This window comes from Cimex lectularius, unplaced genomic scaffold, assembly GCF_000648675.2.
Source record: "Cimex lectularius strain Harlan isolate CLEC.00 unplaced genomic scaffold, Clec_2.1 scaffold69, whole genome shotgun sequence".
Classification (NCBI taxonomy): domain Eukaryota; kingdom Metazoa; phylum Arthropoda; class Insecta; order Hemiptera; family Cimicidae; genus Cimex; species Cimex lectularius.
The window spans coordinates 1,109,925-1,137,191 of NW_019392630.1; the positions used below are offsets into that span (position 1 = coordinate 1,109,925).

Genomic DNA, 27,267 nt, shown 5'->3' on the forward strand with positions numbered 1-27,267 from the left:
GATAATAAATTGTTCGTTAAATTTTAATCTATCCTCTAAATGATTGTCTGGTGTTTTGGAGAATTTTCTTTCAAACCATCATAATTAAATATTTTTCTGTTAAAACTCATAAGTTTCTGATACTGTTTAGCTTGTTTTACATTAAAATCGTAAATTAAAAGTTTGTTGTAATTAATATAACGATAAAAATTAATATTTTTTGAAGTAAACACCAAAATATGAATGTCCAGTTTTTTATCTTTGAGTGTATTTGAAAAGACCTAAACAGGCTATTGAAGATCTAATTTTGGTCCAATTTAGGCCGGAAAATTTTCAAAATATTTGCCGTAGAGTCTTTGGAATATTATTGGATTCAACAATAATTTGTAGTCCTTAACACAGAGAATTACTTGCTTTTTTAAAATATTTTTATTATTTCTCCATTGATAATAACGGATTTTCTCCTAATTTATGGATCAAAATAGACTCATTTGATGGTAAGGACTTTGCAGGTTTATTTTGAAATATCCTGGAAGTTGATAGATACCATCGTCCTTGATAGGTTTTGTCCAGGACCCCGTTGACCAAGCGGTCAATATGGGTTGGAGTGCCATCTTGCTGGAAAATTAAGTGTTATAAGGCAATTAATTCAAGCAAATTTTCCAGAAATATTGCTAATTCTTTGACCAACAATGAAGGTATTTTGCACGGCAAAATTTTCAGGGATAATGGCGTAAGTTTAAATTCAAAAATAAAACTCAGTATGCGACAATATTGCACTGGAGCTTTCCTTGTCTACAGAAACATTATTTCAGAAAACAATTGTTAATTTCTTTTTTTCTCAATTATGATGGGCTTTAGAATTTATAAAAATTTTTATACAAATTTCTAAGGGAATCGTAATTTTAAGGTGCCGCATTGGTTAAAAAGTACAGTGTAATTAGTCAATAAAATCCTAAAATTCATCACTATTAAAAAAGTAATCCTTTTATGTTTAGTGGTCTAATTGAAGGCGAAGGTAGTGGGTTCGAATCCCGCTCGTAACACTAACTTTTTCATCTCAACCAAGAGCTTACATAAAATTAAAAATGTATTTAAAAAACAATAGAAATGAAATATAATTATAATAGGAAATAATATTTAACATTCAAATAAAACCTTTGGTCAAATATTCGAAATTTTTCGTATTATTGATTAAAACCTTTACCATCAGTTCTGTTAAAAGAAGATTGTTCCAAAAATGTAAATTAGAAGGCAAGGTTTTTTCTTATGTTGGAATATTTTTGTTCTGGAAATTTCCAAAATCCAATTGTAAAATAAATTTGTGCTAGGTTTTGCAATCCCTGGTCCACTTTAATCTCCGATAACTCCAATTCCCCAGCCTCTTTTTCAACAAGAGCTCCTTTCAGAAATTGGAAATCTTTCTTCTATGATGTCATAAGTGAATTGGTCAAGAAAATATAGAAATTTATATTTCAAAATGTTCAAATCTACGCACTCGTGTATGAAATCTGCGTACAATTCTTACGTTTTTCTTTCATTCGTAACTTTTCTTCGATGCTAATATACTGGCAGGCAAACAATTCCATTCCTTGTAATATAACTTGATTTGTATATATTTTTATGTATTAATCAAAGTTTTTAACGCTTAATAATTGGGTCTTTGTCTAAAAAAGTAAAAAAAAGAATGTAAATCGCTAAGCAAAATGAAAAATAATAATAATACAAAAAAAATTAAATTAAAAAAGACGAACAGATAAAATTTAATTTTGTTTTAGATTTTTAATTAACATTTTCATATCTAGTATTTACTATTTCCTCCTCTTGGAGTAACGGAAGCGCTCTTATTCGTCTTTTGAGGTTATCCCATAAATCTTCGATGGGGTTGAAGTCTGGAGAACGGGTTGGACAGGCTAAGACCCTGATGTTATGATGTTGAACGTACGTTTGTACTACGCGAGCGACATGTGGACGGGCATTATCGTGCAATAGAATAGAATTGTCGCTGATTTCAACGAGGATAGGCATGATGTTCCAAACTTTCAACGACATAGCGAGTGGCCGTCAAAGACCATCCACGAACAACAACCAACTCTGTGTGACTCTCCATTGAAATTTCCGCCCACACCATCATTGAGATACGTTGAAAAGGTTGCCTCTGGGGAAAATTACAAGCTTCGTACCTTTCATTTCGCCTTCTCCAACTTTTTCACGCCCATCTGGTGATCCTAGAGCAAATCTTCACTCATCTGTAAAAAGTCCAAAGACTAATGGCTGTGCTCTCGAGCAAATACGAGCCGTGCAACTCTTTGTGTTTTGGTCAATTCTAGTCCTCTTACGGAGCGAAAAGCCATCAGTACAAACTGATTTAATCTTATTCGAGTCGTGCGTTCAGAAATTTGGACACCTCGAACTCCCGGAGCTGATGATTGATCACTTGAAGAACAGTAAGGTGCCGATTTCGCAAAATTCTCAAAGTCAAAAAACGGCCATCTTGTAGTTCTGTTACTCTAGGGCGTCCAGAACCGGTCCTTCTATGGTAGGACCCAGCTTCTCGAAAACGACTAATTTCCTCTCGCAGATTTCGTAGGGAACTCCGATGGCAGTAGCTGCATACCTGATGGAAAGTCCATCATCAATAAGTGCCACACCACGTGCAACATCCTCAAAATTAAATGGCATTTTTAAGTTTAAAAATTGAAATTAAGAAAACAAAGATAAAAACTGAACTGTTTATTGCTTCACAATTCAAACGAGACTGAATAAATATTTTAAATTTCGTAAAAAGTAAACATTGAAACATCCTTTATACTTATTTTTGATTAAGAATTAAGTTTGCTTACCTCTAATTGATATTCCCAATTTAAATCATAGCATGACCAAATATTTATTGATAAAAACAATGAGACAAATTTAGGGCAGAATTTTATTTTATCGAGAAAATGAAAAATAATCAATTGGGTGGAATTTTTGTAATTAATCTTTTATTTGTTAGGCCTGTATGAAAGCAGAATTTAAATTATAAAAAGTAATTTTTTTTTCACCGTTTAAGCAACTAGTGCTATTTTCAAAAAATTTAAAATTGCTAACTTCACTAATTTTAGTCCGATTTAGACTGGACTTTTTTTTAAATGTTTGTCGTATAGTCTCTTTTATTAGAGCTTTATTGGTTTCAGCAATAAATTTTTTCTAGCATTTTGTCGTAAAAACATGACCTAAATATTTTTTGTAAATGAGGGCATTTTTTATTATGAATTTTTAAAACACTTCGTAACCATTAATGGTGTGCAACTATAAAAATCGGTAAAGTAATTTCTGAGATAAGGAATTGTTTTTTAAATTTTATTATGATATGAAAATAATTCATTTTCTTGCTACTTTATGGATTCAAATTACTCTAATTGATGGCGAAGATTGGTCGATTAAAAAAAAAAAATAAATAAAAAATAAAATAACCAGATAGTGGGTGGATTGAAGAAAGGGTGAACTAGAAACTGCCTGTGTTAAAGGAAACGCTTTAATTGATGTCCATCAATTTTTTTTTTCAATTAATCAATTCGAAATAATTTTGCGACAGTATCGCTACCGATATTTGAAATAGCACTGATAATCATCAACATCACATAAAGGGTTCGTGCAAACCACGGATTTTACATGCTCTCAAAGAAAACAAATCGAAGGGTGTTCAGTACGCCTGGTGGTAAAATGTTCCACACCATCACCCCTGAAAACTTTGACGTTATTGTAATAAAACTTTAAAGAATCTTCCGTTTTGGACGACGAATTACCAACCCTGTCTGCAAGACAAAATTTAATTTTTCAGCAAGATCCAGCCCACAAAGATCGTTTCCTAGGATTCTTGGACGATACTTTTCAGCCACAATTGTGTCTATCGGCTTCCAAGATGCTTTGAAATAAATTTCTTAGTGTTTACCATCCAAGAGTTAATTTGAACCATAAATAGCGAGAACTGCACTATTATAAATGCAGAAAAAAAACTAGTAGTAATTATCTATCTTAGAAACTATTTGACCGATCTTAAAGTGCACACCATTTGATTCGCCACGAAGAATGTTTTAAGAATTCCCAATTAAAAAGAATGGTTTAAGATAAGAATAAAAAAAAAAGATTTTGGTCATGTTTTAATGTCAGTGATAAAACTCTACTAAAATAGACTATAACCTTAAAACGTCCGGTCTAAATCTATTATATTGAACTATTTAACGGTGATGAGGGTGGGTGGAAAGAGACAGGTTTCTGAAGTTGTTTTCTAAATATCAAATATTCTTGAGATAGTTCAATTTAGATGAAGCTGCATTTGCTAAAAATTCAAATTTAGTTAATCTATAAAATGCTCCAATTGGTCAATATTCATTGAAAGAAAATGAAAAATATTTATTTAAAAATTTAAACAATACAAATAAAATATGATTAAAATATATTTAACATTGATCTAAAACTTTCGGACAAATATTTGAATTGCTGTGTCCCACTTAAATTGAAGGGTTCCTTGGCTTCATATAGAGAGAGTGTAGGAACAACTCCTGGTACGAGAATGTACTCAGCCGCAAGTATTTGGTTCCCCCGTTTCGTTTTTTGGAGGAAACGGCTGTTTTATTGTATACAGGGTATTACAGGGTGAAATGTCAATATTGCCATGTAAAAGTGAGTATGTCCTTAACTTATGAAATAGGCATGAAATAAGGCAACTTGGTGAAATCCCCGAAAATTTTGGTGGAAGAGTCATTAAACGAGCGACAATTGAGTACTTCTAAAAAACATGGGCTTTGCCTTTTGTTAATCTTTGGGCGGCTACTTTGTGTATTTCAGAAGTGCGAATTTTACCTTGTGAAAAATTTAATGTAGTTTGCGAAATAAACTTGATTTGAGGACTTTTTGGCCAAATCAACAGCCCAGTTTGAGTAATTTGACATCAGCGTAAAATTTGACATTAAATTTAAGTTAATTAGACAAATTTTATCGTTATTTACTCTGAATTAACTTTTAACCTTGCTTTTTAATTACTTCGTTTGATGGTAAAGACTAACAGGTTGATTTCTCAATATCCTAGAAGTGGATAGACACCATCGGATTAAATATTACATATTAAATAGAAAAACAAATTATTCTTTTTTAATTTGAGGTTTTTTAAAATATAAAATAAATGTGCTCTTCAAATGTGTGCAGCATTTTAAGATCGGCAATGTAGTTTCAGAAATAGATTACTAGATTTTTCAATATATATTTTTTTTCTGCATCGATACTATTCCATATATCGATTCCAATAACCGAATGTATTTTGCAACATTTTCAGGTACTTTGTATAGCTTTATCCGTCAAATTATATTTTTTTAATAACCATTTTTATCTTCAAATTAACCCTTTATAATTTAAAATTAGCCTTTTTTACCTTCAAATTAACCCTTGTCAATAAAAAAAATAATGTTTTTAACTTCACTAGTTTTCGTGGTCCGCTTGACCAATTAATATCTTTTAATTAATTAAGGTTTTTAGTTGAGATAAAAATGTCAGTGTCACGAGCGGGATTCGAACCCACGACCTTCGGCTAAATGCGCCGCTGCTCTACCACAGCTATCGTGACCTCGATCCACTCGGACACTAACTTAATTAATTGAAAAATGTTTTTAATAATTACATTAAAAATTAATAGATGGTCATAAATGTATTTAAAAAAAACTTTTTTCGAATCAAATTAACCTTTTTTCATTTCAAATTAACCCTTTCTTTAAAACATCAAAAAACCTAGAGATGGAATGAAATGTAAGCATGATATTACAGAGAAAGCTCTAGAAGATAAAAATGTAGTTAATTAATTTATTTAAAAAATAAAAATAAAGAAAAGTGAAATTCATGCATTTGAAAAAAATGGGCACTTTGAAGACCACATGAAAATTGATTAAATTTCAATTATATAAAATTAAATATAAAAACATTCTTTTAATTTGAGATTTTTAAAACTATAAAATAATTGGGTTCTTAAATGCCATATAAAAATTAATTACAATTAAAATTAAAAATGACAATAAAAACATATACAATTAAAGGATTCTTTTCTTCATTTTTGTTTATATAAAATAATTAGGTTGTTATATAAAAAAAAACCATGAAAATCAATCGCAATTAAAATTAAAAATTGCAAAAAATGAAATATTTATATAAAGAATTCTTCTTTACTATAACGATTAAAAAATTGTCTTTTGCGTCTTGATCCTCTTTCATATCTGATAACTCCAATTCCCCTTCTAATTTGTAATCAAGTTTTTTTTCTCAGAAATTGAAAATCTTTCTTTAATGATATCACAAGTAAATTGATCAACAAAATATGCAAATTTCTATTTAAACATTTTTCGAACTTTTTTTAATGAAAACTGCTCGCGATTTTTCTACATTTCCTTTCATTTGTCGAACTTTTCTCCTATGACGTTAACAATATTTACAAAGTTATTAAATGTATCTTTCTTAAGGGAGTACACAAAAAGGTCAAGTTTAGTTTCAAAACTACTCAGCTTTTTAACGCTCTCCTTTCCTTGTAAATTCAAAATTTTTAGTTATCTTATAGTATGATTGTAGAGAGGGTGAAAATTTGGTTATAAAATAGTGTATAAAATGTTTCAATTGTCCAATTATTATAAGAGAGAGGATGGGCAAAACGTGCGGTCGTGTACCGTTATATTTTTCTTTTCTTACGGTCTTCGCGTATCCACCTAGTACTTGACGTGTAAGTAACGGGCTAAGCAGCCCCAAAGTGCCCGCTGCGATAAGCCGTTTGGAGGGGGCTGGGCACGGTTACAGCGAGGGAGGACGGACCGCCTGTGGAAGGGGGCTGCGTTCAGCGGGCATTTACAATCACAAGTCTCGCGTTTCCCGTACAGGATGGAAGGCCAGGGCAAGTTTTCGGCGCTGTACCTCATCATCGCGCTCGCGGCGTCTCTCATTCTGTCAATCGCCATAGCTTATCTCGAGGTGAAGCGGGACACAGAGATCAGAGAACTAGCAAATGTCGTCGAATCGCTTATCCAAGATGTCAAAAGTTTAAAGTCGCAACTGGAAAATGTGAAAAATCAAACTTCATTCCTCGTCGAGCAGTTCGATAAGGTACGTTTTCTTATTTTTATGTAGTATTATATATAAAAAGTACTAACAACTGTAATGTGTTTGACAAAGAACTTAAGTTCTATACCATTTTTATTGAAAATAAGGAGTATTGAGAGTTTGTTTGGCTCAATATACTTACATTTTCCTACATAACACCTATGTCTAGTCTACCTGACTAGTCTACATAATGGTCATTTGCTAATAATCTTGAAACTGCAGGGTGAAATCGGAAGCCAAAATACAGGTCAATCATCCTGCAAGCCCCATATTAAATCTTACAAGAAACCTTTTTTTATATTGTTTCAACATAGAAATCCATAAAATAGACCACCACTTGATTAACAATAATTAAGGTTGGTCGGGTCCGATTTTGGTCTGCCTATGTTCACTAGTTCGATCTGCTAAACCATTTCGGCTTTTCGCCATGTTCAATGGACGGGTTCGCCAAGAAAATTAATAAAAACTCACAGAGATGATGAACTGAAGACACAACACCAAGGATAGAAAACCAAAATCGGACATTACCAAAATACAGGCTCATCACCTAGGAGACCCTAAAGAGCAAAACCATCACTAGGTTCGCCTAACATCCGAAATGATTTTAACAAATGGTTTTCCTATAGTTTGGCCGGGCCTGTAATTTTGGTTTTGGAACTGTGAAATGGTGAAAACGACAACAATACAGGTTTATCTGCAAACCGTCAATCTAAAATATCACAAGAAACGTTGTTTGTATTGTTTGAAAATAAAGATCTGTAAAATAGATACCTGTAGGTTCAACTGGGATCTAAAACATTTAAGCAAATAATTTTCCTGTAGTTTGGTCGATACGGAACATTTTGTTCTGCATATTCGCATTTTTGTCAGCTTCTCGCCATCTTCAGTGCTGGGTTTTCAAGAAGGAAGTGAAAACGCACAGCGTCTGAAGACTCAAACTGGTGTACCCAGTATCTACAACCTTTGTGCAAATAATTTTCGTGTAGTTTGATAGTTTTTGGGTTAGCTGATTTGAGCTTTCAGAAGAGTTTCGGCTTCTCGCCATCTTCAGTTTGTGAAACGGACAATTCAGCACTCGGAAGTTTGACCTTTTCGATCGGTCGACTTGCTGACAAGTTGGTCTGGGCTCGTAACGGAAAAGTAATATTTATAGTCTGCCTATCCTCGCTATTTTTGTCATTCAACTGAATTTCGGCTTCTCGACATCTTCAATGAACAAGAGAGAAATTCAAGCTGATCATGCTCTGTAGATAATTGTCTGAAAATCAATGAGGATAGGCAGACCAAAATGATCGGAATCATCCGACCCGACTTTATTCATCAGCAGACACCAAGAGAAAATTTCTCAAGGAATTTTTTTATATTGTTTCAAAATATAGATACATAAAATAGACCACCACAGTATCCAAAACATTGAAACAAAATATTTAATTTTGGTTTGGTCGTTCGCATTCGGACCAGTTTGGTTTTTCAGACACGTTCTCATCATCTTCAGTGGTGTGTGTGTTTGTGGGAGCGCGCGCGCGTGAAATGGACAGCAATTAAGGATTATGTAGTTTGGCCCTTTCGATCTGTTGGGCAACTTTCTGGCTAGTTGGTCGGGGCTCGCAACGGAAAAGAAATATTTGTAGATTGGTCCGCCTATTCTTGCTGTTCTGGTTATTCGAATGAATTTCTGCCTCTGCATCTTCAATGGTGGATATTCATTCAAAAGCGAAGTGAAAATCACACCGATCTTGTGCTATAGTTAAGCGTCTGCATGATCAAAACGATGATATTTGGAAACGACAAAAATATAGGTTCATCATCCTGACCAAGAGAAAATTTGTGAATTTTTTATAATGTTTCTAAATAGAGTTACTATTACTATAAGTTTTTAAAAAGATCAAAAATAGAAAGTACAAAACCAAAATGATAGGAACCATGAAATACAGCTTCATCACTGCGCGCGATCCCAAGAGAAAATCTTCCAATGAAAAATTTTTTGGACTCTTTCAAAATAGAGATACATAAGATACTGGGTTCAACAAGTATCCAAAATATTTGAACAAATAATTTTTCGTGATTATGGTGTTTCGTTTTGTTTACGTCTTGCTTGTCCTAGTCGTTTTGGTCTTTCAGTCTTTTCTCGACATCTTCAGTGGTATGGTATGAGCAATGAACAACAGTTAAGCATTTTCCCGATCATTTTCGTCCACTGATGTCAAATTGGTGATGGCTCGGAACTTTAAAGAAATATTGTAGTTTAAACTGTCCGTCTTGGAGTTTTTGGTCTCCAACCCAATCCGCCTTCTCGCCATCTTCAATGCTTGGTTTTAGGGAATAAACATGCACTGAAATTAAGTGTTTGGTGGGATGAAACGGAAAGGATAGTATGGACAAAAAAATCTGAGACAACTCACCAAGAGGAAATCTCACAAGGAACTTTTTTTGAATTGTTTCAAAATAAAGAGTAATAAATTAGACAACCCAGTTTACCCATATCGAAAACTTTTTAGCAAATAATTTTCCTGCAGCTCGGTCGTTTCAGATCATTTAGGCTTTTCGAAAAACACACTGAACTTAAGCGCCTGAAAGACCTAAACAGGTTTTCCCAGTATCTAAAACTTTTTTACACATTTTCCTGCAGTTTGACAGTTTCAGACCGATTAGTTGATTTGGTCTTTTAGAAAGGTTTTTGGCTTCTCACCATCTTCAGTGGTATGTCTGAGAAATGTGAAATAGACAACAATTCACCATTCTGTAGTTTGACCCTTTCGATAATTTTGGTCTGCCCATTCTCCCTGTTTCAGCCATCCATCTTCTCACCGATACAGCAATTCCACATTTCACGATGAAAATATAAAAAAAGGACTAAACGGAAAACAGCACTTACTCACTGATGATAGCGAGAAGCCCGTTAAACCAAAACGATAGGAAACGACTAAACTACAGGTTCATCATCTACCAAGAAGAAATTTTTGCAAAAAAAATTTTTTAGAAAAAAATTTCTTGTATTTGATCATTTCATTTTGGTCTTGATTATTCAAATAGTTTTAATCTTTCAGGCGTGTTCTCGCTATCTTCAGTAGTGTGTCTGTTAAACGGACTACAATTAAGCATTCAGCAGTTTGACGTTTTCGAACATTTTGGGTGGCAAAGCCTTCTTCTCACATTACTTCGACACACGACTTACATTTCACGCCAAAATAGAAAAGTGACTAAACCGAATAACACATAGATTTTTGTATTCGCATTTGTGTGGGTTTCTAATTATATAGAAAATAGAAAATACTTCACTGATAAAAAGAGAGAGAGTGTGCAAATGCTGCGATTTCAAAAGATTTTAGATAAAAGTTGTTACTATGGTCATTTCAAAGTTAAGGGGATCAAGGTTTACGGCCAAGCGGGTTTATCAACAATTAACGTCATAATATTCATAAAAACTCGTCTATATCGGGAAATTTATTACACCGGTGGATCTCGCTGCTGACAAATCTAACAGAAAGCTCATAAAAAATTACAGTAATCTTCGGAAGAATTGAAAACTAAACGTTTCAAATATTAAAACGTACTCGTTAAACTTTACTTGGGTTACATTACTTTTATTTCTACGACAAAGAAATTATTGTTAAGAAGCCATTAGCAAAATGCAAGGAGCTGAGGACAGAAAAACAGATTTTTCAAAAACGGGACGGAATTTTTAAATTCTAAAACGAAATTTTTTGATGATTGTGAATCGTTGTTATTAAATCGGATAATAACAGTTAAGATGAAAAAAATCAATTTAAACATGAAATTTTTGACAACTGAGAAATCAATTTGCATTAATTAATTTTCTTTTGTTTTCACATTTTGTCCGGAAAAGAAAAACACCGCGTCTCACGAAATCTAAACTGTTCTACCCAATTTTGATATTTTCTATGGTTTTGATAAGTAAAACCAAAAGAATCGTGGTAAAAGTAAAACCCGTCAGGCGCAGAGATGATGCAGATGTTTTCAATGAAGTTAAACTGAACAGTAAAAAATCAATATAACTAAATAAGAAGACTTCTTTAAATTGAAAAAAGAGAAAAATATTGATAAATTACCAGGCAATATATTTCAAATGACAAGCTAAACGTTGAAATCATCATGCTTAATCAGTTAATTCGCCCAATTTACAAGATTGGTCAATAAGAATTGATTGTTGTTCGTATAATGCGACATGTCATCGCTCGCGACCGAAATGTTTACTGACCGACAAATATTGTTTACAATTTGCAACAAACATAAACGTCAAATCATTGTAATTAGTATACTATTAAAGTCTAGATTAAAAAAAAACAACTTGTAAGTTATTCAGAGTTTTGTCTGTTTAATCGATTCCTAGTCAATATTTGGTTTTCCCTAGGAGTTGTTGGTTTTAAACGGTCACCTGATGATTTGATTTAATTTGTTACGAACGTCTGGCCGGTTACGAGGGTCGTTATCTACCCCAGGTACGTGCGGTCCGGCTAATCACCAAAGGGACGTGTGTACCAATTACAACCCGGTCGTCACCTTTGAAGCTCTAAAAATAAACATACTTAGCTTCTTAAATCAATAGCCCTAGTTGCAGTGCATTAGGCACTAAAGAACTTTGTGGGGAGAAACTGTGGTTGGAGGGAGAACCTGTGATGTTTAGGTACGCCGTATTTAAATAGACGGCATATGCAGCTGGATGTCCTTTTCTGTTTTTTCCCCCTATTATTTGTTAATTATTGAATGTGGTCAGTGGTTTCACTTTTAGGTGGAAAGTGAATGAAATGTCCACTTTAGGTGCGAAGTTATTTAGGAAGAAAACCATATCGCCTTATGGCATTATATATATTATTAAAAAAATGTAAGTCTCCATATAAACACAGTTTAATATTGTTTTTCCATTTGTGACTTCAAGTCTGAACGATTAACTGCAGTAAAAGGCTCCATAATATAAACTCAGTTTAAACATTAGTTTTCCATTTTTGTCGTCATGTCTGAATGATTCACTAAGGTGAAAATCTAAAGGCTCAGTTTCATGACGATTTGTCCATTTGTGACGTCATTTGGCAAATGCCAGTAAAAGCATCAATTTCTATCTGGGATGTTATTTGTGAACGAATAACTTAAGTCAAAGCATACACGATCAATTTTCCATCAGTGATGTCATATCTGAACGAACAACCAAAGTAAAGGCTCCAAATAAACTCATTTTAACTCTCATTTTTTCATGAGTTACGCCTTGTCTGAACGGTTAACTGAATAAAAGACATACATGCTCAGTTTAACTGTCAGTTTTCCATCTGTGATGTCATTTTTGAACGATTAACTGAAGTAAAGACTTCAGGCGCTCAGTTTAGCAGTAAGTTTTCCATCTGTGACGTCTTGTCTTAGGGGTTAACTAAGTAAAGGCTCTCCATATTTGTTCAGATTAACTACCATTTTTTTGAGTGACGATTATGTCAATTAAAGGCTGCATACGCCCTCAGTTTAACTGTCAGTGTTCCAATTCTGACGTCATGTCTTAACTGTTAACTAACCTAAAGGTCCCCACTCAGTTTAACTAGCAGTTTTCCATATGTGACGTCTGTCTGATTAGATTAAGAAATGCTTCCAAAAGCATATAGGTAGTTTATCTGAACCCTGGTCGTAAGAACAGGCTGAACTGAGCGTATTTAGCCATGGTACCGAAAGGACCGCAAGTGTGTGGCATTGGTGAGAAAGTAAGAATTATGCATTTTGACTACTTCAACCCTGAAGGAGGACAAAAAAGGAAAAGCGGTGGAAAAAAGAAAAACACGGACCAGGAAGCATATCGGGTGAAACCTGTTCGAAGGTTATGTTAATATTGTTTAACAAAAAAAGTCTGAATTTGCGATGTAATAAAGTAAGGAGTCTTTCCCTTTTCGATGTAGAATCGCAAAAAAAATTGCAAATTAAAAATGCGGTTATTTAAGAATTAACATGAAACATACTTCATTTACGGGGACCATAGCGTCTGCAGGTAGATGTCAAAATGCAGGATGCTAAATTTAATCCTCTGATATTCTTTATAAAGGCACTTTATGTGTAAAAACCTAAAGAAACAATATGACCTGTAAGTTGCAAATATTGCCCAACCAGCTCATTTCTGAAAAATGCAAGCGACGTATGTGTACATATAGACCTAAATCACGATCCTGTGGGATAGGAGTTCAGGACCTTTTTATCGTAATGACTTGATAAAACAGAACAAACAAGGTCGAATGTACAAATAATACCGGGAAGACCGTTTCTTTGCACAGGGAAAATAAGATTTTCATGATGCGATTATGTACGAAAAAAGGGTAATCGGTGGATCTAAATTCTTTTTTAAACTGTTTCAACTCCCTACGAACAAGGACGCATATTCAGTACTTGCAATAATATATTTGGGAAGGAACAATCGCCTTTCTTCGTGGTACTATTTATTATTAGTACTTTTTTTTATAACTGGCCTGGATGTTCAGTTGAAAACAAAATTGAAACAAATAAATTTTATCAATCTTATAATGTAATTTTCACTTTAACGACGTACATTAATGTTTATATATTTCATAGAACGACATTTCTCTATAAGATAAGTAATATAAGGAATTGTGTTAGATTTGCGCATTCGTTTATAAAATGTGTACAGATAACGTGTTACAGCCTGAAGAACTAAAGTTGACATTTTGGATAAATTATGCCGAATGGATCAGTAATTTGTATGAACTAAATTCCGCTGTATGTTAATATGCGTCGATGCGTTGCTAAAATTTCTTCAAAGATTAAACTTCATATAATTAAAAAGTACCAATTATCATACCTACAGACGTTTCGAAGCCGTCCACAATCCAGGGGTACGATTTTGAAGGTATTTTGCATCAAGAGGACGTATGTTTGATCTTAATCACCTTGGTCTTGTGGCATTGTAATGTCAGGCGTTTGTTGGCAACGTTTCAAACGATTGGTCTTCAGAAGAGTATATATTTTTTATTTGTGCGTATCAACGGGAAGACGGCTCAAGTCCGTTGTTTTTGTTTCCTTGCTAATTGGACGAAAATCGGGAGCTAATTTACGACAAATCCTTGGGTGGATTAGCGCCTTCGCTTACTCGACCGACTTGCCTTTTTGTGGCGATCTTAGAACATCATGAAGATTACGCCACCGCGGGAGAATTAAATAATAATTAAGGATGATCAAATTAAAACCAACTTTAAAACAAAACAGACCCTTATTCAAATACAAACAAAACCAAAATCTGGCCTCTTAAGAAAATCAAATCTGGTATATAAAATGAACGAGTACAGTCAAACAATGCTATCCGTGAACCTTCCACCACCAGTTGTGGCTTCCACTTACACTTATTTGGAAAAATAATTTAACTACACTGCAAAGGCAAAAAAGTGGCCACCCTTAATACTTTTAATTATCTCTTAGACAATCCACCACTGATATCTTACAGCAATATTATTAGTTCGGTTCAAAGGAGGATTAGAGGTAAATAAAACAGATAATATCTTCCACTTGTGTTTACAATTGGCTTTTATAAATAAATCTTTGAATAGTTAATCTCTTCTTTGTTGGTTTTTCTGTAAAACTTCTCTTTAACGTTTCGGTGGCTTGATTTTTTAAGCGTGCAATTTTTAAGTATCAAATTCGTTTGAGCGATGGTTTTAAGTGATACCGATTCGGCTAGAATCATAGCATTGTTGGAAAATGGAAGAAGTCGATTGTTTTAACATTCCCAGAACAACTATCCTTAGGGTTTTCCATGTTTACCAAGATACTGGAATTTACTCATAGTGTCATATCTCAGAGAGATGATGGTTTTTTTGTACTTAAGGCAAAGGCTGCCAGAATCTGGATAACGTGCGAGAAGGCCTGCCACTGGTCCAGAAGTATTGACAAGGTGCAAGACGACTCGGTCAAGTTATGCAGTTCAGCAATTAGTCTGAGCAAGATTGACTTAAATCAAGTCAGGGTTTTGTTTGAGGTCTTCTGGCCACGAGTGAGGGTTTAGAGATCAAGAGAGGTATATATCCCGCAACATTTTCACTCCGGGCAGACATTCCTTTGGAAGGTCGCACACATGCCTTTCATGGAGCGCTCCCTAACAGCTGTGCGATATTTTGAAGATATGTTATCAGAAGAAGTTGTACCTTATATGTCATTAATTGGCGACGGTTTTTTTATGCTTGACAATACAAGGCCCCACACAGCTAGGATTGTTGGTAACTACTTGAAATAGGCTTCAATTGTATGTGTGGAGTGGCCAGCATGTATTCACGTCTTAAACCTTATCAAACAACTCAGGGATGAGTTGTCAAATAGGGTAAAAAGTGGCGCGGTGATTCCAGAGAATTTGCAGGAATTAAGAATGACGCTGTTAGAGGAATACAAAATTATTCCAATTTAATTTGCAAAAGGGTGACTATGATTATTAAAATTTAGAATTGAATTGTTTATAAAACGGTGGATTTGATAAGTAGAGAAATTAATTTAACTTGCAAAAAGGTTGAATTTGGTTTTTGTAAAAGAGTGAGTTCAATTTGAAAAACTGTATAACTTTCAATTAAAGTTCTTAGTTGAGACAAAAAAGTCAGTGTCACGGGCGGGATTCGAACCCACGATCTTCGGCTAGATATGCCGCTGCTCTACCACTTGAGCTATCGTGACCTCGACCCACTCGGACACTAACTTCCCATCCCAACCCCACCTTTTGAATTTTCCCTCCTTTTTGCCATTTTTCAAATGTCGTGTAATCTATTTGATTCTCAGCGACAAATGAAATGGCCACGGAGAGCTTTAGTGAAGGGATACTTCATTTTAACTTATTAAATTCACTAGTTTTCGTGGTCCGCTTGACCAATTAATATCTTTCAATTAATTATTATTTTTAGTTGAAATAAAATAATCAGTGACACGAGCGGGATCCGAACCCACGACCTCGGGTTGAGGTGGAAGTTAGTGTTCGAGTGGTTCGAGGTCACGATAGTTCAAGTGGTAGAGCAGCGGCGTATCAAGCCGAAGATCGTGGGTTCGAATCCCGCTCGTGACACTGACTTTTTTATCTCAACTAAAAACCTTAATTAATTAAATGTAGAAAACAAGTGAAGTCAAAGTCAGATTCTGTAAAAACTAAAATGCAGAACTTTTAATATAAAATAAAGTTAGTCATTTATTGGAGAAAAATATTTGTATTTAAAATTATTACCCTATATTAACCGAATGTATATGGTATATCAGAAAATTGGATTGTCAGGTTTTAATAGGAGAATTATTTGCGTTATTTAAATACAATAACAGTTATTTATTATCAGTTATGTTAAAATTAATAAATTGTGAGATTTCCTCCTAGGATCTGATGGTTGATGAACCTGTAGTTTGATAATTTACTATCGCTTTTGGTCCACATGTCCTCGCTGTTTTGTCTTGACTCGCCTGTCCAAAACTGTGATAATTGGCCAACAACCAAATTAAATATATTTCATATTGGTTATTATCTTTTTGAGATCTGCTGAGTAATGAATCTGTTTTTTGGCATAACAGCAAAAATAGACAGGAAGATCGGAAATGACCAAGCTAAAATTGCTTAAGTATGATTTAATGAAATATCGAAGAAAATTAAAAGATGTAAGACGAAGTAAACGGAAAGGAAATAGGTAATAGTCTAATTTCTTAAAGAGGATTTTCTCTCTTTTACCCCTTTTTATCAGATAAGAATCAATAGAGTTCAAAGCGTTAAATATTTATTCAAACTCGAACGTGCGGATTGTCTAAACAATGGAATACGTGAAATGGGATTCAGATCGCTTTCAAACCAACTACCGGTTATTTTTTTGGACGGTCCTCTGTCAGAAAATGTACAATGGAATGGAGCTGTTTCAAAAGGATGGACAGGAATTCAAGAAATTCTAATCTCATTTGGCATCGGTTCATTAAATCCTATTCATCTAGGATGTATGTCCAACCCCTTTTACCTAGTAGGACTAGACAGTAGTACGTCGAAATTTAAAATATGTAACTCAAAAGAATGAACATTTGTTACCGTCCGATACGCTACCATAAACAAAATAATAAATTAAAACCGCCTATGTCTGTTTAGTAAGGAATTTTGATTGTCTTTAATGCTCCATATTTATGTTAAATATTGGTCGTCTTTGGGACATAAAGGCATGATTTACATGGGATTAAACCAACAAGTTTGAAAGTTTTCGCTAATTCTCGTCAAAATAAAAGACGAGCGAGACGGTGATAGCGTTATTTGCTTGTTAATTGAAAATTCAGGGGCTGTTCTGTTGGTACGATCAAGATAGAAGCTCCGGTTGAGATGTCCAAGAATGAATCGGGTCCCCAGTAATTTATTCCACGGAACCGGCGATAAATCAACAAGAGTTTATTCGTTTTTTAAGAAGCCTGTTTCCTCCCGATGTAAAGACACCAAAAATGGTATTTCGGATTGGCATCTACTATCCACAGTTTACACGGCTGCGCGGCGGGTGTGGAGGACATCTGACTGAGACTTGAGTAGACATGCCTGTCAAACATGTGCAAGCCGTTTAATCTTTTTCTACCCTCAGAATTTGTCATCCGTTCCGACAAATGGACCTTCAACCCTTGGTGATAATAGTTCGAAGCCAATAATCATTTCCAGGTTTTTTGTTTATCCACCGGCTATTTGTCAGGATTGATTTTTTTGAAAATGTTTTTGTCGACCTGGGAACGTTTTGTGTAATGGGGCGTTGTTGATATTGTTTTTAAAAAGCCGAAAATTAACACAAAAACAATCTTCTATGGCAACTGATAAAATCAATCCACTGAAGTTATAATTAATAATAATACCATTCAAATATGATAAATAAACTTTTTTTTTTGAGGGAGCTATCTTTCTTATTTAAATTGCGATTTTGGGCATTGCAGTTTATTACCCTGCAATTTGTATTTTCTTCCTTTTCATTTTTCCGCTCCGGCAGCCTCAAAAATTTCTGAAAAAAAAATCTTGCACGCACAACTTTCATTCAAACATTAGCAAGCAAACGTTGAATGGTATAACAATTTGGGAAAAGGCCTAAATTTCATTATAAATTCTAATAAATTTGAGAAAAGTGAAAAGTGCTCTTCCAAAGAAACACTGGGGACCCAGTAACTCCTGTAAATCACTCGAAAGGTTGAGCCATTGCCTATAGGGGTGCCTAGTCGACCAAAATATATTTTACTATCAGAATGATACGTACTCCACTTCGTATACATCGAGGACAAGTTGGAAGGTTGTTGCCTATTAAATGCCTATTCGCAATCTAGAGAGAATCACAAGTTCTTTTCTCTCAAGTTCCTCAGTTGGCCATTTATGGATAACTGGCTTAATTTCTTACATACTATCTCTATAGAAATTCCATCTTGCCGCCCACTTTCTTTTGATAATGTTTTTAACATAAACGACTATATCATCTGGGCGGAGAAATTGATTTGTTCTTTGTGGATGGTTTGCAGCGTACCTTGCCTGTTGATCAGCTTTTTCATTTCCAGAAATGCCGACATGACTAGGAACCCAAACGAATACCACATGTTTGTTGAGTGTTCTGATTTTATAGAGATATTTGCGAATTTCTAAGATGTATGGGCCAACCGAGAAATTATTTTTGATTCCTTCTACACCACTTTTCGAATGAGAGCAAATAATGGCATTACAAATTCCTTGCGATTCCTTTGCTGCTCAATGATCTTCTGATTGCATGAAGTTCAGCTGTGTATACGCTAGCCTCATTCGATAGAGACCAGCTGAGGTTATACCCATCAGCAAATATCCCACACCCCACACCAATTTCAATTTTAGACTCATCGGTATAAAAAACTTTATAATTGAGATAGTTATTTAAAATGCGCAAGAATTCTGCCTTGATCATCAGAGAAGGTTCTCTTTTGTTCAATAAGGCCAGATCTTCGATATTTGTGGCAGTAGGTATTGACCACGGTGGAATATCTAGCAATTTAAAACCTTCAACCCCCGGCAAGGTATTTCCTCCTAATCTCAACATTTCAATACCGAATAAATCTTTATTTGCAAGTATGTACATTACATATAAATTTACAACAAAAATAATATTTTGGTACAACCCGTTCTGCTCTCAAAAAGCAAAGCTTGTTCTAGACGGCAGGAGTTTTTGGAAATCTTCAAAGAAATAAACAGATTATCTTTACAAAAGCATAATTTAAAACAAACAAATAAACACACATAGTTCAGAATAAACGTGTAGTACGAAAAAACCAACCAAATTAAATCTTGGCTTTAGAATATCGTAATTACAATTTGAAATTTTTGAAATTATAAATTTTTTCCTTCTTTGTAGTTTTTGAAATTTTGAATAATGGCCCTTTTTTTATATAAAAAAAGTAAGTGCCATATTTAATGAAAAATTATTACGCCGTCTTTACATTGTAAAAATGTGAGTTAGCCAATGAATTGAGTCTTATGTTATACTCATATATATATATACATACAATTATGAACATTTAAGAAAGATTTGGCATAGATTGATTGCTTTAAATTTACTGTATAATTTTTTCGTAATATATCTATACGGTTTACGTAACATAGTTTTAACAAGTGAGTTTATGGTTACATCCAGAGTCTTAGTATAGTAGAGTAGCATTTATTAGTAAATGTCCAGGAAACAATATCACAGGCATTACAGATTTTGCAATAAAAATATATTGCCCTTCAATTTGCATAAAGTTGCTAAAATTCTAAATTTATAAAAGAGCTTTCTCAGACGGAAAACAAAAGAATCAATATGTAAATTAAATCTCAAATTTGAGTCGAGTGTCACACCAAGATATATAACACTGTAAGCAAAAGGGATAGGCAAGCAAGTACACTCATCATCATCACAAGTATGAAAAGAAAATTTTAAATTATTAGTATTTATTTTCTTTTTTAATGAAAAGTGTAATATTTTTGTGTTCAAAAGAAAAAAGTTTGAGTTTAACGAAAAATGAATAATTTTCATATCATTATTTATAGTTTTAGTTAAATTAATTAAATTATCACCTGAGAAAATGATACAAGTATCATCTCCATAACTAAATATTTTTCCAGAAAATTTAATTTAAAAAAACTCATTTATATATATAAAAGAAACAAAATTGGGCCTAAGTCTGTTCCTTGTGGTACTCCCAATTCAACGCGTAAAGAACTATAAACGGTTCCAACCTTTGTGACTAGAGTTCTGTCCGGTACATATGATTCAAGGAGTTTAAGGGAAATATTATATTCATACATTCAAGTTTTTGTTAGCATCAAATTTTGATCAGCAGAGTCGAAAGCCATTTTAATGTCCAGAAACAATCCAATAACGTAATTACCTTTATTAATTTCTTATGAAATCAAATTAGTAACATCAAACAAAGCCTGCTCAGTGGACCTGACGGAGAAATTATTCCAATAATCAATTTTTGTTTTTTTATAGAATTTGGATATGGACAAATTTAATGAGATATGCCTATTATATCTTGAGCCTCTAGTTTTGGACCAGATTTAAATAATGGTATTTCTAGGGATTTTTTAAAAACAGATGAATATTGACCAAGTGAATAAGCTAAATTAAAAACTTTCAATTAATTAAGGTTTTAGTTGAGATAAAAAAGTCAGTGTCACGAGCGGGATTCGAACCCACGACCTTCGGCTAGATACGCTGCTACTGTACCACATGAGCTATCGTGACTTCGATTCACTCGGACACTTACTTCCCATCTCAACCCCACGTTTTGAATTTTGAAATGGGAAGTTCGTGTCCGAGTGGATCGAAGTCACGATAGCTCAAGTGGTACAGTAGCGGCGTATCTAGCCGAAGGTCGTGGGTTCGAATCCCGCTCGTGACGACTTTTTTAACTCAACTAAAACCTTAATTAATTGAAAGATATTAATTGGTCAAGCGGACCACGAAAACTAGTAAACTAAATTAAAAATGTGCACCAATGTGGAATTATAAATTTACAAATCTTTTTAAGAACAAAATTATTTAAAAAGTTATCATAAAAAGTATTATTATCTTTCAAGCATTTAAAAAGGGTTTCATGTTCCGAACAGGGTATGGGTTTTAAAGTAAAAGGTGTAGTAGTTCGTTCTTTCAAACAGATGCCCGAAGGATTCTTGTATCCTGGACAAAATTTTCCCCCTGAGTTTCTACTTTTATTTATTTAACTTTTTTAATTTTTTTTATTTACTCCGTGGCCGAAGTGTCGAATATGGCCGCCGAGGAAGGCATACATCACCGGCTACTTACGATTCCCACCGTTGCCCCTCCAACCACAACCGTCGTCATCTGAATTCGTGATTAGTCGCTTCCGATCCTTCCCCTCGACTGTAATTGCATCGGAATCGGTCACTTCCAGCCCGGTGTAAAATTACACACATATGCCTATTGTCGCGCGCAGCCGTCCAAGTTGGAAATTTTTATCGGCGATTTATCCAGTCGCCGTGAGGATCGTGAAATCCATTTAAATGAGGCGCCGTCGGTCTTCGAATCCCATAAAGAAATAAATAAAAAGGATTTTATTACTTATGAAACGATAAGTGAATTTAAACTTGCTGGTCTACTCCTTTCGCAATGGCTGAAACGAAGCCTTTCGTGATTAGTTGAATAAAACTAATAAAACCACTAGCTAATGGTGAATGAGAAAACACAGTTAAGGAAAGGCAAAAAGAAAATCAGATAAAACTGATAGCGACTTTTCTCCGAGGAGTCGAATTTGAAAATCCCAAGCTAAAAAACAACAGTTTAACTTGCACAACTTGTAGGGATATATGAGATATTAAGTTTTGCCATGAATATGCCCAAAATACTGACAGCAAACCGGAAGACGTATTCTAAATAGAAAATAAAGGAAGCAAATGAAAAACTGAAATGCATGCAAAGAAAATAACCATTTAACGTATGCTCATTTATTAATTACAGCAAAGGTAGATTTGTTCGACACGGTTCAAGAATCTGCGTAAGATAAGATAATTATGATGATGATGCTAAGAAGCGGGGGTTTTGTGTTTCCAAGCACTACAGCCCCTTGGCTTATTGTACTAGTTTAATTGACTTAACCCTCCTCTTAAGAACTATTAGGAATTTGAATGCCTACTTTTTCCTGCACCTTCTTCATTCGAAGGTAATATTTGCACCAGTTTATATTGCATAACCTACAAATTGAGTCATTGAATATACCCATGTTGTATATGTGTTTTATTCTGACTTATGATATCAGTGATAATTATATACTCTGACTTCCCTGAGTTTTACCCTCTCGAACTGTATGTCTTTGCTGAATCACATCAAACAGACATTTTGATCTAGACATTGCTTCCCGTATACTCGGTCGTCCTTAAAAGGACAGCGAGGATCTTTAACGTCCGCACCTCGCCTATTCGGCCTTGTCGGACGTTTTGATTCTCAAGATGAAAGCTGACGCACCTCCGCATACGACAGAAGGGTGTTACTGCCGCAGCGTTGGTGTTAAGGCACCTCAGCCCCGAGGGGCCAAGACAACCTCGCTCTCCGCTTGCCCATTCCGAGTGGTCGGGTCCGCATTAAGCATCGAACCGTAAGCCGCGCGCAAAGGGCTACCTAAGCCGAAATACATCAGCTTAGTCTCCCGCGCTTGAGAAGATCATCATCACTCCCTAGATAGAGAAGGCCACTCTACCACCCAGAGTAGTGGGGCTTCCCTAGCGAAGAAACTACCGAATCCGGTTTTGTTTAAAGTGGAAGTGCTAACCACCCCCTAGAGCTGTACCGCCTACGGTAAAAGCCTCTAATCGAGCTCAGCATACACCTACGTGCAAAGCATACTCGAGTAGGAGCAACAGATTCACTGCCCGTTCCCATCCGCCACTACTCAGCATAATCATAGCGACCTCAACGCTTATACGATGCCGTCCGATCCGCCGTATAGCAGCGATCTTAGCATCGTCCGAGGCCGGGTTTATAACGATGGTCATGCGCAAGTTTCGTGCGAAGGTCACAGATAGAAGACAGCCTCTTCTCTAAGTGGGGCCAGGGGTCTCACAATGGCCAATACGAGTCCATTCCCATTGTAACAGGGACTGAACCTTGGAATATTTCTGTTACCCCGTAATACAGATGGTTATGCACCCTCCCCCATCTATGCAGACAGGATCTGGAGCCCTAACCCTCGTGTGCCTTTAATAAGGCACCCGCCGCCCCATGCGGACCCGAGGCCGACACGAGTACAGCTTGTGCTTTAGAAAGGTTGCCAAGCCCTCAGGGCTGCACCATTATTTTGCGCCCGGACACCCCCTTTATAACCAAGGGTTGGGAGGGGTCACAGGAAACAATGAAGAAACCTGGAGTGAGAAAGGGACGTGGATGAGGACACAAGGTACTCCTTTCTTGGGCCCCGAGCCTTAACCATATTGTACCATTGAGTTCTAGACAGGCACACCACTGAAGATGGAAATAGGGTGAATCGCATCTAAGAGACTAAACCAGCGAGGATAAAAATCATATTAACATCGCCAGATTTGCGTCTTTAATTTAACTCTTTAGTACTTTTAGCATTACCCAACAGTCTTGACAACATAAATATTGGTTGCATCACAGTAGTTGTAATGCGCGGCACATGTGAGGAGGTTTCTGTCCAGTGAAAGTACTTCGGAATTTAATTGTAATCTCAATTTTTTTTTTCTTGGTTTGCGCCTTCAGAACAGAGAGTGTATCTTCATAAAACGTAGAGTATATTTTGCGAGCAGACTCAGAAACATTAAGAGTTTGTACTTTTAAAGGAAAATAGAACGATTTGGGATTCAACGCTAACCACATTGCTTTCACCCGTTTAAACGCTTAACGAATTAGTGTTAATTGCCCTAATTATGAAGTGTAAACGTTGGTGTTTGCCCCACGAAGAACGCATTACAATCGAACCAATAACAAAAATACTGATACAAACAATAAGCCTAAACAAACAAGAGTTTAAAAAACGACAGTACTTTTCGGAGGACATTTGGCTCAATTTGGAAATTTCACCATAAACTTAATTCAAAACCAAATGTATATAGATAAATCATTATTATAAAGGAGTGTACAATGTGTAATAATAATCATAACGTCTATAAAGAAATTTCTCCCTTTTTCAAATTTTTGAAATTTGATCATGCCCCTTTAATTAATTAATAAGTAAATTTTTAAAATTTTAATTTAAGAAAGTAGTTTTGGGTATCTGAAATATGTTATTAATAATATAATATTTTAATGCTGTTTAAAATAATAAAATTTATGGAAAACTAATGGTTCTGATTAAATAATTTTTGACAGGTGATAAATTAACATCTAAAATTTATGTAAGGTATTGGTTGAAATGAAAAAGTTAGTGTCACGAGCGGGATTCGAACTTTTTCAATTCAACCAATACCTTACATAAAGATTAATTAATTGAAAGAAGTTATTTGGTTAATCGGACCACGAAATATAATGGATCTTCTAAAATATTCCTCAGATTTTTTGACTTTTTGGACAACCCAACGGGACCATCGCTTTATCCCATCGCGCAGGAGAAATTATGGTCGGGCATGGATACATAAATAAAAGCGTTAAGGAGACAATCCTGAAGGTAATGATAAACGCTGGCACGATGACAAACGCGTTTTCACCCTGTCTAGGATTCCGATTCCGTTTAATTATGATCGTTGTAATTTGTGGATGGAAGAAAAAAAAAAGAAAGATAACCCTCGAGGACAATAGATAATCGTTCGAGGGGATGAATTAAACCACCCTTCGGGACGTGCACGAGAATTATAAGGCGAACGGCGGAGTTATGGCGTGGGTCACAGTGGGTGACCGAGATCCTTTGATATTGAGACGTTGGTAAAAATTACAACTCCAACGATCGCTTCTTTTTTAGAAAACAACTCCCCCCATGGAAAAATACTAATGATTCAATTAGTTGCCAATGATCCGATTGGCACTGTTTTTCTAGGCTAGAGTTCACCAGTCCATAAAACAGCTCTTAGGTTAAATAAAAGAGGCTGAGATTAAACGGAGGAGATACAGGCCGGCCGCTCAATAAAGATAAACATTTAACTGCCAACGTCCATTTTAGTTTTATCACATGAATGGAACTCTTCCGCATTCGGTTTCGTTAATGAAATTGCTTTGACGCCGGACCCGCCAGTGAATAAATCCTCATTTGCATAATTGTTCCTCATGAAAACCTAAACATTGACAACTTTATATTTTTATAAATGCACACCATACAATATAAATAACTATTTTGAGATACATGTTTTTATATAGGTTTAAATTGGTTTTTATTAACCGCACTGTTTATGTTTTATGAACGTTTAAGATGATTACCAATTTCAATGAATTCATTTTTATCTCAACCAATACCTTACATAAAAATTAATTAATTGAAATAAGTTATTTGGTCAATCGGACCATAAAGTATAATGGATGATTACCAATTTTCTACAAATCATAAATCCTTTTTCATTTAGTGGACCGTACACGTCCAACTCCAGGAGACATGTCCATGATTTGACTCTGACAAATTTAATAAAAAAAAAACAGTATAGATGGTAAATATGTATAAAGTAGGTATTTTTTTTAAAGAAATCGCATGAAAACAAATAGGTACTACATTCCTTATCTTAACCTTAATTGTATAACTAAACTTCACCGACATGCAGTCCAGTTAAGCATTCCAACGTTTGGCTGAGAGATTTTCTCTAGGATCTGCTGGGATGATGGACAAAAATCCGAACCACATGGCACTATATTTCGAAGTCAGACCAAAAATCTTGTCTTTGTGCTCAAACAAAGTCCGGGCTATCGACAGTCAGCCAAAAAACTAAAAAAAAACTGATTTTAACCTAACCATACTCATACTTTCATAAAAATCTTTCGTATTTATCACCTTCTCAAGTAGGGTGATAGAGTACTCGATATTTCTCCATTACTCTATACACAAACATACACCGAATCGATGGGGGACAATATTCCACCATTGGCCCTCACGCTAATAAATACAATCATCTCCCTATTTATTTGTTTCTGTAGATCTAGCACCTGATCCTGTGATGACAATGCGAGGTCAACATCTGTTTTGTCCGTAAGGTTCTGCCCAACAAAACTCAGTGGAAACGATAGATAGAAAGTACGTACTTTTGAAAGTTATGAGTTGAACAGCTGGAACTGCAGTAGCACCCTCCCAATCTAAAAGACGGGGTACTGTCAACTAGGTGATTTTCTCTTTCAATACTTTCCATTTGTAATCTAAACTCAATTAATTTCAAATGCACTCTTTCCTATTTACCATCTAAAGTTAGACACAATATACCTCATCAACCTGTACACAAACCGCACATCTAATCTAATTGTTGGGGTAGTAAATATTCCACCATCTGCTCTCGCGCTAATAAATACAGTCAACCTCTCGACACATTTATCACAGAAATATGTTATATACAACGAATCTATTAAGAAATAAAAATCTGTTTTTGATAAGGGGTTAATACCAAAAAAAGGTACAAAAGTTCGTTGGCTTTCCGTTTCGTTGTCTTAATTGTCAGGGGTATTGACAATTAGGACATTTCCTCCCCTAATGCTTGGTGACCGGATTTTAACCTAAGCACACTCATTCTTTATTAAACCCCTTTTTAATCACAATCTACTCGAAGTGTTCCATATTCTTCCATCACCTTGTAAACGAACTATACAATTAATCTAAAGGTCAACGGGAGGGACAATATTCCAATGAATGTTCCACCTTGCCATACAATTAACACAACATACATCTGTTAAAAACTAAATCGGAAAACCCAAAGACTTCGTTACTGTGCCCAAGTATAACTGTTACATCGTCTGGCAGTCCTACTCGCTCTTTATATAGACTCAAGGATGTAATCTTTTTTATATTTATTTTGATGTGTCTGATGTTTATTATTGGCAGGAAATTTGAAAACTTTTCGGTGGTTAATTAATACGGTGTTAATACAAACCATGGGCTATATTCTAGGTATTTCAGCATACGCCAATGCAGATGTCACAACAAAGCACCAGTTAATTCAACTCATTTTTTTCTGTATGTTCTGGTGGCAATTCATTGTAGGGTATGAACTAACAAACACTGCTAGTATTCCATAGAGAAATAAGAGACCGTGGCAAATGAAACAGATATGGATTAATATTT

General features: G+C 34.9%; 2 protein-coding genes across 2 annotated transcripts in view; one reads left to right on the forward strand and one right to left on the reverse strand.

The window, feature by feature from the left end:
- LOC106670378 overlaps positions 1-27,267 on the reverse strand; it is a 120,658-nt gene that overhangs the window by 25,338 nt on the left and 68,053 nt on the right. The window lies entirely within an intron of this gene.
- Positions 6,834-27,267, forward strand: part of LOC106670377 (protein eiger) — a 91,185-nt gene continuing 70,751 nt past the window's right edge. The window contains exon 1 of the mRNA XM_014400650.2: positions 6,834-7,095. Coding sequence (XP_014256136.1) covers positions 6,874-7,095 — 222 coding nt within the window. The 5' untranslated portion in view covers positions 6,834-6,873. The remainder of the gene's footprint in view (positions 7,096-27,267) is intronic.